The 12,013-nt window shown below is 41.0% G+C and overlaps 1 protein-coding gene across 2 annotated transcripts; it reads right to left on the minus strand.

The window, feature by feature from the left end:
* Positions 1 to 1,889: 1,889 nt before the first annotated feature.
* On the minus strand, positions 1,890 to 11,333 carry LOC139384366 (secretory carrier-associated membrane protein 2-like). 2 transcript variants are annotated; one of them, XM_071129081.1, is made up of 9 exons: positions 11,157 to 11,333; positions 10,439 to 10,516; positions 9,649 to 9,738; positions 8,560 to 8,677; positions 7,761 to 7,889; positions 7,089 to 7,248; positions 6,770 to 6,871; positions 5,948 to 6,065; positions 1,890 to 5,760 (listed from the first exon to the last, which is right to left on the minus strand). In XM_071129081.1, exons 1-9 carry the CDS (start codon positions 11,211 to 11,213, stop codon positions 5,614 to 5,616), a joined length of 999 nt encoding a protein of 332 aa, XP_070985182.1. In that variant the 5' UTR covers positions 11,214 to 11,333; the 3' UTR covers positions 1,890 to 5,613. The 2 variants fall into 2 exon arrangements, with proteins under 2 accessions (XP_070985182.1, XP_070985183.1); XM_071129082.1 differs by having other exon boundaries at positions 2,593 to 5,760; positions 7,761 to 7,883; positions 11,157 to 11,325.
* Between the last annotated feature and the right edge of the window lie 680 nt (positions 11,334 to 12,013).

A 12,013-nucleotide genomic window follows, 5' to 3' on the forward strand; every position in this document is an offset into this window, starting at 1 on the left:
GAGTTGCAAAATGTATGAAGGTAATGCAGTGTGTTCATGACCCTTCTGTGTGCTGTTAGTTATTGTAGCTAATAATGTTAATCAAGTTCATGTCAATTTATACAGTAATCTTTCTTTTATTTATTCATGTCCTATTTAGACTGAAGTTCCAATAACATCGACTTAAACGTGTAATTAATGTAGGCTAATTGTAATTGCTTGTTCTGATAACGGCATACACGTGTTTTCACAGGTGATGCTAATGTATGTTTCCAGCAGCAGTGTCCCTAAAGCTGCAGGGTCTTATCGTTCATTCTTCATGTTGGACTGAACTGTTTCAACTCTTCATAAGTGAAAACCTCAAAGCCCTAAAGGAGTGTTGTCAATCTTTTTAGTCACAGGTTAGTCAAATTATTGATTAAATACTTATTGTTTTGCTCTTTTCATCCCTGCTTATATTACTGTTATTCTCATCTAGTGTGGGAGAAGGAGGCCATCTACAGTATGACAGGAGCAGAGGTGTGTTCACCCAGAGAAGGAGACCATCTACAGTATGACAGGAGCAGAGGTGTGTTCACCCAGAGAAGGAGACCATCTACAGTATGACAGGAGCAGAGGTGTGTTCACCCAGAGAAGGAGGCCATCTACAGTATGACAGGAGCAGAGGTGTGTTCACCCAGAGAAGGAGACCCATCTACAGTATGACAGGAGCAGAGGTGTGTTCACCCAGAGAAGGAGACCATCTACAGTATGACAGGAGCAGAGGTGTGTTCACCCAGAGAAGGAGGCCATCTACAGTATGACAGGAGCAGAGGTGTGTTCACCCAGAGAAGGAGGCCATCTACAGTATGACAGGAGCAGAGGTGTGTTCACCCAGAGAAGGAGACCATCTACAGTATGACAGGAGCAGAGGTGTGTTCACCCAGAGAAGGAGACCATCTACAGTATGACAGGAGCAGAGGTGTGTTCACCCAGAGAAGGAGACCATCTACAGTATGACAGGAGCAGAGATGTGTTCACCCAGAGAAGGAGACCATCTACAGTATGACAGGAGCAGAGGTGTGTTCACCCAGAGAAGGAGACCATCTACAGTATGACAGGAGCAGAGGTGTGTTCACCCAGAGAAGGAGGCCATCTACAGTATGACAGGAGCAGAGGTGTGTTCACCCAGAGAAGGAGACCATCTACAGTATGACAGGAGCAGAGGTGTGTTCTTATTTCATGAACAGATTTCCTGCTTGCCATACTAGAGGGAGATACTGGTCTTTCAATTCCACACCATGGGATGATTGACCTGGATCTTAACCAGAACAGACTTCACCAGACACAGTAGAAATGAAGTCACAGGAAACAGACTGATTTGTGAAGAGGGACTACATCACCCAGAAAGCATTGCAGCAGCGTGTCCCTGGAGTCCCACAGCTTTGTTGGATGTAATGCATTGTTCTCGACCTCTGAGTGTTTGGAAATACGACTTGTAAACTCGGTGCATCAAGTTGCATGCATTCACGTCCCTATAACCAAGGTCAACCTAAGTACCGAGGTCAACCATAAACGAACAGTACAGCTATCATGCTGGCATGAAACGGCAGTTGAAAATAGCTTTTCCAGATCAGTCCAAACGTTCCTCCTGACTGTTATAATCAACATGTTTGAATGCTAAAATGATATGGGACTACGTTTTTCTATTGCAACGCTTGAATCACGTTCATATTTTTGGTTATAACCTGGACAACTTTTGAGCTCGTTTTTTTTGCTTTTAAAAATAGTACTAAAAACGAACTTTTGTTGGTTTATATTAAACTACTAGTTTTTGTTGTTTCCACTAAGACTGTAATGTCATTGTAATTGGCAACAGTGTGGTGATTTTAACTCACATCTCTAAAGATAAACCACTCCAGTTCTTAGTGCATGAAAAGAGGTTGATTTAATAGTTAAATGGTAACTTGATATAGCTCCTTGTGGTTCGACATTCATATGGTCCCCCTGCCTGTAAACAATAAACAATAAAACATTTCTTTAAAAAAAAATCTGATTAGATAAAATCAAATTAAATAACTCAGTCAATTTCTCAAATGATCTGTATTTTAGAGTTCGCTGTCATATTTATTTTCCCCTGCGTTGTGCTGTCAGATAGCTCATATTATTAATTGTATAGATGTTTTTAGATAACTAATTCTCTGTGACTAAATGGGACTGTTGATGGTCAGCTAGTTTAGGTACAATAGGCTGCAGTAATGCTGTATGATAGAAGCCAGGCTGCATGTTGCTGTAAAACCCCTAAGAAGATACAAATGGTTGAATCAGGATCCAAATGCCGTTCGTCCCCAAATTGCACGCGAGAGGAAAGCGAGGAGACATCACCACCCTACAGGGCTGTTGGCACATTCATAATAAGTCGGAAACTAGGAACCGCCGGCTCAGAGTTAAAATTAACGTACGTTATTTACGTAGAGCTTCCTGTTGGTTGATTCTGATACTTTCCAAGTGGAAAAGTTGGGTAGCATCTTTCTACAATGACTTTCCTAGTTCCAACAGCACTTGAATGCCCCACAGGCAGACAGAAAGCCTGGGCATGTACCTTTTTTTATTAAAAAAATATTTTTAAAAATCTTTGACGTTCAAGAGAGAGCAAAGAAATGCATCCATTTATTGAATAATAGCAGTAACAATAGATCTATAAATTACTTCAGAGATAAGTCGTAAAAATCCCTCAGACAAAATAACAGCTTTGTAACATGTCAGACATATGTACAGTGACAAACAGATTTGACCCTTGACCTCCAGAAGGACAGCCATCCTGGAGAGCTACTGGGTGTGCACTGTGCAGGCTTCCATTCCATCCCTACTTGATTCGACCAAATCAGAAGCTATCAGCTAGTCGTGCAAGGCCCTGATGAGCAGTTGAATTAGGTGTTAGAGCAGGGCTAAAACAAAAGCCTGCACACTCAGTAGCTCTCCAGAAGAAGGGTTGGACACCCCTGTGCTAGATAATACCCAGTAACAGTACCCTACCCAATAGAAGGATCAGATAAACACACATGTATCTGGACAAACATTCAGAACACGGATGGATCATAATGGTAGTTAATAGGCAGAAGGTGAGGCTCATTTAAAGTCATGTCTCAGTGAGTTTTAGGCTCAAAAATAAATCTCAGTAAACCAGTGTCAGCTACATAACATCAGAGTTGACATATCAGGAACCAAACAGCGGTAGTGTAGCAAGACTGCAAATGTCCAGTAGACAGCATAGTGACATTTCAGAAAAAAAGTGTAGAGTAACCGTACATTAAAAATAATAATATGCCTGTGTTGTAACTACTACCCAACAACTAAAATCAAGAATGTAAATCTATTTTTTGATCGTTGCTGTATTAGAAGTCATGACTTGGTTTACTGCAATCTTTAGGGTTATTGTACTGAACTTTACTTTAGGCACATATACACAATCAATAACTAACTATTCATTAATACATTTAGATCATCATGTAATTACTCAAATCATTCATTAATTTGTCCTGTCAGCTCATTCCTCCATCCACTCACTCATTCTCACATGGCTGTAACTATATTCTATTCTTGAACTAAATACATTCAATCTTCCAGAAATGTCTATGAGCATGCCACAGTACCCACATTGACTGGTCTATAGCTCATTTATAGAGAACCAAATAATTAAGTGTTAATTTAAAACTAACTCGTCCTTTGTCTGAGTTGTAAGAAAAGATCCCACCTGTCCTGACGTCATAATACCAAAGCCACCAACTCCAAAATGTAGTGGTGACAGCACAGAAGTGGTTCTATGTTCATTAAAGTAACTGTCCCGTGTTAATATTTCTATGAAATATGACCTAAAATTATGCACAATATGACAAATAGTTTTCCTTCCAATTAAAATAAATACATAATTAAGTACGATAAAATAAATAAAAAACAGCTATTCTGTGTTGGAATGGTGTGGGCGTATACCGGTTATTAAAAATATTACTGCGAGTAGACCACTGATTGGCCAGCTCATCCTGCTCTGAGGAAATAGCAAGCATTTTTTAAACTGTTTGGAGGTGGTTTTTTTCCTCCAATTTATGGTTGACAAAAATATGAGTATAGGATGAGTCAACAACATTATTTGGGTAGGAGTTAACAGAACATTAACTTTTAAAAGTGTGATTTTCACTGGACAGTTACTTTAAAGTACAGTAGGAGGGATACAGGGGGTGGTGCACTAACATCTGCGTATACAGGATTTCCCATTTAGTTAAACCGTCACCCAATATCTTCATTATTGTAGCTACAAAAACACAGCAGTTGCCTTATCATACTTCAGCAAGTCCAACCCTACTGAGGGATTGAAGAACAGTAAAATATGAAATCACAAAAAAAATCTAAGAAATAAAACCATTCATCCCTTCAATATATTATGATCAGCGCAAAAATAAACCTCAACAACAACGTAAACTTCACAAAATAAAATGTAATTCCTTCAGTAGACATTTCAGTGTTTTTACCTCAGATGCCCACTTCGGTAACATTTTTGTACCCAAACCCTTGTAATACAAGGATCTCCAACTTCAGTCTTGGACAGCCACTGGGTACGCAGGCATTGTTCCAGCCTAGCACCAACACACCGGATTAAACAGAAATCAAGGTCGAGACTGAAGACCGTGATCAGTTGAGTATTTGAAACGTGTGTGTTAGTGTTAGGAAAGAACAGAATCCTGCACTAACAGTGGCTCTCCACAACTAGAGTTGGAGATCTCTGCGTTAACGATACAGTATGTCCTGAGAAGAGGACCTGAGTGTCTGGATAGGGCAGGACAGTGAGGAAGAAGAGAGAGAACATAACGAGGTAAAGACTAGGCTATGGGACAGAGGGCAATTGATATACTGAATAAAAATACAACTTAATTGGAGATTGTGTTTTCATAATGATAAGCGCCATGCTGGTACCAAACTATTTCATTCTAGTGAGGATTAAAATGACAATGTAAAGTATTCTAGGGAGAGCATTCCTCATTTGCTAGAAGCATAGTGTAATAGCATTAAAACCTACAGGAGACGAGCAAGACAGATTACGCATTCGCTTTCTTAAAGTATCACATTCCACTTAGAATGAAAATGTACATTATTGTCATGGAATGTTTGGTACCAACATGGAGGACACTTTGCCAAACTCTGGTGCCCAATCCCAAACCAACCCTAGCCCCCTACCAGCTAGACACCCCAATCCCAAACCAACCCTAGCCCCCTACCAGCTAGACACCCCAATCCCAAACCAAACCCCCATACCAGCAAGACACCACAATCCCAAACCAACCCCCCAGACACTTGGATAAGTCCAATCAACATGGTAATAGCTCCAGTTATACCCTCTGATCAGCTAGCAGAGTTTCCACCACATTGAATACACGGGGCTAGTGGTTGAATTGGGATTATGCATCAATGGCTGTGGTTAGAGAATGTCCATGATACAGCAGTAAATTGTAATGTTCCTGTATACCAGTCTAGTTTCTGTCCTGTCAGCCATTTCTGTTGCCTCTGCAGAGACACTGAGGCCATGGGACAAAACGGGGCTTGGAGTGAGTGAGAGGTGCCTAGAAAGGTTAGGAGGAACCTGGCCCTGTGGCTTTAGGATCACTAGCGTCCTTGGAAGGCCCCCTGGGCGGCTGAGGAGGCGGCGCTGGCCGCGGCGCTCTGAAAGGTCTGGTTGGTGAGGACCCCCGAAGAGAACTCCTGCTGGGCCTTGGTGAAGTTGGCCCCCGTCCGACGATAGTTGGAGTGGACCTGACAAGGGGGAGAAGGCAGGAGTCAGGCACGATAGACAGGGGATTATTGAAGGGAATGGAGTTGCCTTCTGAATCTTTTCAGGCTGTATTGGCCTTGGTGGGTGGATGTTTTATCCATAATGACCTCAACACTTTGCAATAAAGTTTGAATCAATTCTGAAGGATTGAGATAGTCCAAAATGTACCATTTTGAGTAGGATGATGGCGAGGACAGCGTTCACAGTGAAGCAACCGGCCACAACCATCATGACCACAGCTACAGCCATGTTGCTTCTTATCAAGGTGATGGACGAAATCCATCCACTGGAAAACAAGACAAATAACACATCCTCATTTACACCTTCAGAAAATAAATCCATAGCAACATAACATCAATGAGGCATACAAAACCCTTTGTCGACAGAATTATTTTTAGCAAACAGTCACAAACCGACACGATGAACAACAGACAGGCAATGTTTATTAGGATGACACGGGACAGTGAAGCCTACTTCACAAAAGAAGCAAGACCAAAGGTTTGAGGAGCCAGAAGGGCTTTTCCCACTACTAAGCCGAACCAAACTACTGAGCTGGTCTGGTTACTGGAATCATGTTGAAAATGACAATGTGAAAATAAAATATCTGCACCAACACAATTTGGTTTGGGTCAACACGACAGTGTGAAATAAGGTAAGAGAGATGAGCCGAGTGTCACACACTTACAAAGCAGCCCCCAGGACAAAGAGCACAGCAACAGATTAGCCAGCAGGAGATCTGTCAAAGAGATGCAAGAGAGAAGATGCAGGACCAGATGCACACACACACGTACACACCCACACACAAAGATGTGAAGGGAGACCTACACCCACCCAAACACAGTACATATTACACACCCAAAGACACAGTACATATTACACACACACCTGTACTTGTGTGCGCAAATACATACCCAAACATACAGCACTCACACACTTCCGCAAAGAAGATTCCCTGAGGTGCTATCTTGTGTATCATGTTGTTTCACTGACCTGTTCCCCCACTTGGGGATCCCCACACACTGGATGATGTAGACAGACACTTGGAAGAAGAAAACAAAGAAGAAGAAGAAGAAGCTGAAGGAACTGTCCGACCTGAAGAACAAACCAGGACAAAGGGTTAACAATCACCCGCACATATATGGACTTCACAATAAAACTAATTAGGTCATGTGGAATTAAGACATTCTACAGTGTTAAGTAGGTTCCAGTCTGTTTTGACTTTAGCAACTCCGTCATCACAAGGGACTTTACTTATATAAACACTTCAATTCAAAAGAAAAGTAGAACTATATTTGAGCAAAGAACTTGCCTGAAGGCTTTGTACACTGGCCTGTACCAACAGACGAAAGAGACGGGGGTGAAGAGGACGAACCAGAGGATGGACAGACCAAAGTCCACCCCCGCGTTTGGATCGGCCGTGAAGTAGGCCAGGCAGGCCAGAAGGTTCAGGAAGAGTGTGATACTGTGAACTGGAGAGACAAAACAAATGAATGTGAGACTAGAAGAAACTGGTGCAGTGTTGGAGAGGAGCTTGGGGACTAATATCTTATGACTAGTACTTTGGGATTGTTGACTGTTGTCACTGACAAGCATGTAATATCATTAATTACGAAATTAAAGGTGCAATATGCAGAAATCACTCCACCTGGATGCTAAAATTGGAATAGTTTGCCTAATTTCAGTTTATGTGACAAAACAAGTATAGTGTAGAGAATCATTGTACCAGTTTTATACCTTTTCCATAACCAAAAATATTGTATTTTCAGCTGTTTGAAGCTGGTGTGGAAAACCGAAAGTAAGAGGAAAAAAACAAAACTTAAGAACCGGAAACATAGAAATAGCACACATAGAACAGATCTACTGCTTCTTAGACTTTCTTGAATGTGAATGAGAAATCTATAACTCGCATGTCTATGTGAATTTGGTGGGTTTCCCAAAAAAAAGTGACATAGTGCAGCTTTAAGATGCAAGGTGTACGTACACATCCAAAGGTAGTACATCCTCTTGCATATCTTCTGGTACTCTTCAGGGATGTCTTCGTTGAAGTCCTGGTAGAAACAAGGCTTTATGGGGGAAAACTTGGGAAGTGGCGGCCAGTTGTTTTCTTTTGCTGTCAAATAAAGAGTTCACTGCCATGAAGAGTTACATGGGTACATAATCAGACGAAACAATACAAGTACAACGTAACTTAGAAAGATAAAACACTACAGTAGGGAGCCAATTTAAAAGGCCGTGATGGATTCTGTTAAAATGTAACATGTTTCAAGTTAAACTGCAGTTTGTTAGTATCCTGTTTAGTGAATGATTACTGTGAGTATTAATGGAGTTCAGGCCATGAAACTGTGTGTATGCTAATTTAGAAAGGTTGACCTAATTAGATAAAAGGAAATTGCCTAGGATCAGAGAGCAGGGTCAGGCCCAGGATGAAGATGGACGGGGTGTGATTCTGACATCTAGGTAAACAAGAGAGGATCATGGACATTCCACAGGAGAAAGGAGGGAAACTCATTGGGGTCATAAAATGTATAGCTGGGGAGGTGACACATACAATGGAAGAGCATAAGATGTGTTGTGAGCTTTCTAAATGTATGCACTCAGCTGATGGCATCATTGGTATTAAACACTTGAAACTTCTCTTGAGCTTTTGGTCTCAATTCCTTATTGCAAAAAGGTTGCAATAGCATTTCCTTTTTAAACAGAAGTTGAATCAACTTTTGTATTTATAATTTGGTCAAGACAGATTTCAATTGAACATAATCAAGTGACAATCTATAGCTTACTAATGTGGCCTCCAGGCCTGTTCTGGAGCTCCTGCTCTTTCCGATCCAGTTCAGCAGCTTTCTTCTCCAGCTCTTCCTGTTGCCTGAGCAGGTTAGCTTGGGCAGCAGCCGCAGTAGCCTGGTGGACAATGGGAAAGAGCTGTGTTACAAACCACCTTGAACCAAGATGGAGTGTTCGGGCACAAAATGGTTGCAATGCATCAAGTTGGTGGGTACAATGCATTTAATAAGAAGTTCCTTCTCTGCCCAATTATCTCTGCCCATTTGCAGAGAAAATTCATACCAACTCGTGCAATTTGTTTATTACACGGTTGCATTTTCACATGCATTCTATTAAACAAACTGAACCTCCCATAACCCTAGGTCAATTGTTTTTTTCATCTTTATATTGTGAGGTAACTTGGAAATGGGACATGTGAAGTCTCAAACAACAATTGGAAGAATGTGTACCTAAACTACACTGTCATTACACAGTACTGGCTTATGTAAATACTACTTTGTCCACTTAAGGTAAAGTAGGACCAAAACCAGGGTCCTTGCAAAAAAACCTTGAATAGTATGACCAAGTCAGGATGCTTTTCCAGTTCTCTCTGACCTTTGTTTTAATGTGCCTATTCAGATCAATGCACAGATGGGTTGGTTATTTAGCAACAGAACCGAGGCACAATTATGGGGCGAAACAGAAGGTGTTGGTTTGGATTGTTTGTGACAACATGTCAACTATATTTCATCTCCAATGTTTATCGAAAGTATGAATATATTTACACAATGAGTACTTTTCTCTCAAATATATCGTTATTGGTTAGATAACTAGCAAATTTTTGCCATATTAGCGTCGGCATGAAATCAGTCAAAACAAGACATAGTATTAAGAACAATATGAAACAAGCTGAAATGATTTGCCTTCATGTGGCCTCGCTTAGCCACTTAGTCATCACAAACAACTCAGGAGTTCAGTGAATTTGAGAGTGTGTTGTACTCAGCTTTGAGCAATAGCTAGAGTCAAAAGGAAGTCCTTGTTTTGTCTAAAATGGTCAGTGTACCACACTGCCAACCTCCCTCCTCCTCATTCAGGTCTCTGTTACTCACTTGTGGGGTGGGCTCCACAGCAGAAGCCTGTAGGACAGCTGGTTGGGAGGAGGCAGCAGAGATAGGGATGGTGATCCCAGTGTGGGTGCCCTGAAACAAACACACACACACACACACACACACACACACACAGTCAAAATCACAAATAAAAAGAAATCTGCATGTAGATATACAAAACCACATGTTCATATACTCTTGTCTGAAATTAAATGAAGCCTCATTCACATCATAAGACGCTCCCAAATCAACATATTTCCTCTGGATGTTTGTCAGATGCATTTGCTTCTTTTCAGGAAGATGATGACGTCACTGTGCCCACATTATATGAATATGCATTGGAAGTAAATGTAATTGCTAAAATATACTTAGTATAAATCATTTAACATTCCTTATATTAAGCAAATCAGGCAGCACAGTTTTCTTGTTTATTTTTTAATTCACGGATAGCCACCAGCACACTCCAACACTGACAATTTACAAAAAAAAGCATTTGTGTTTAGTGAGTCTGCCAGATCAGAGGCAGTAGGGATGACCACAGATGTGCTCTTGATAAGTGTGTTAATTGGACCATTTTCCCATCCTGCTAAGCATTCAAAATATAACAAGTACTTTTGGGTGCCAGGAAAAATGTAGGGAGTAAAAATGTATGGAGTAAAAAAGTACATTTATTTTCTTAAGGAATGTGATGGGAGTAAAAGTTGTCCAAAATATAAATATACAAATACCCCCCCAAAACGACTTATGTAGTACTTTAAAGTATTTTTACACCACTTCTCCTGGCTCATCTTACCATAGCACTGGCTGAGAATGGGTTGAATTCCTCAACGGTTTCAATCCCACCGCTGGTGATGTGTGTGACTGAGGCATCCTGTATTAGAGACAACAATATATTTTATTACGAGTAAAAACACGAAATAACAACTTTCCTCTGGCTATTTGACTGATAGTTGGTTCTTTAAGGTATAAAATCCCACGCAAACCTATAGGGGCTAGAATTACAATGTGTGAAAACAGAGAATAGCAGGGGGCTATATTCGTTGGCAGCAAGACAGGTGCACTTGCTACGGGTGCATAACTATCATTATTGGTAGGAAATGAGTCCTGACCTTCTTACATGCGTAGGCCAATAAATGGCATATACTCGTCTATTAAAACAACTTGCTCCCAGTAGTCGTTTTAATTGAGCGGATGACAGGATAGGTTGTTGATAGCTAGCCATCTATGGGCCTATACAAGTCAATGGGGCCTAGCTACCTGCTTAGGTACAGGCTAATAGAACACCTTATACGTGTCCTTATTGGCCTACCAAATATATTGACTGAAATGACTGGCACACAACATTGTCAATCATGCTACGTTCTCTCATCTGAACAAGGAAGTAGACCCAGGCCCAACCCAGCAACCAACCAAACTGGTTTCTGTTGCAGTATATCTTTTACAGCGTTCAGAAGGGAACATAAGGACAACGCAAGTCAGAGCTTACAGTTAGGTCTAAATAAATTGCTCACCTGGAAAGGATTGACATCCACTGCATCTACAAATGGGTTCTCGTCAAATCCCGACATGTTGAGAAAATGTTATCTTCTTCTTTTGGAGGTAAACAAAACGCCAGCTTGTGCCTCTCCTCTGGCTGCTTGTTCCCCAGTCTGTTGATGGTGCTGTTAGACAGTGTCCAGTGCGCATGCGTAGCAGGATACGCACACTGCGTCAGCTGATCTGGGGCAGTCTCGAGCGTTCATTTAAAATCAATTATCTTTATTTTTAGAAAATAGGGTACAATTGGTTTCAAATGTGACATTCTCGTGACTTCCTAAATCCTACTCCCATGTCTCCGAGCTGTACAGTGAAGATTCCATTTCATTGATATTTTATTTAACCTTTATTTTATCAGGGAGTCATTTACCAAAGCATGTCTTGAAACCAGTTCAGAAAAGTATTTGTAGGCTATGGTAGGCTTGTAACCATAAATACATTTTTTTTTAAAAGTATTAGTTTAAACGAAACATGCCTTAATTATATTGCACTGCATATATTATCTGGACTGTAATCTGACATGAAGCTTGATGGTTCTATTTAAGTAATGTCAAATGGTTTGATATTGAAGCGAACCTGTGTCTCTGGCGTAAATGGCAAACACCCTACGCATCATGCCCGATAGGGTTAAACCATTTGGTGGTACATGTAATGCTGTTCATATTAGTGAGGATCGCTACACTGCCCCCTCTAAACTTCGACCACATTAGCCCCTCACACATTAGCCCCTCATACGTTCCGATGGCCTCACGGCTACCATCCCATTTTTAGATACCGATGTAGAGAACGGAGAGACAGGGAAGCAGAAGGCAAACAACCTACGCATCACGCC

This window comes from Oncorhynchus clarkii, chromosome 26, assembly GCF_045791955.1.
Source record: "Oncorhynchus clarkii lewisi isolate Uvic-CL-2024 chromosome 26, UVic_Ocla_1.0, whole genome shotgun sequence".
NCBI lineage: Eukaryota > Metazoa > Chordata > Actinopteri > Salmoniformes > Salmonidae > Oncorhynchus > Oncorhynchus clarkii.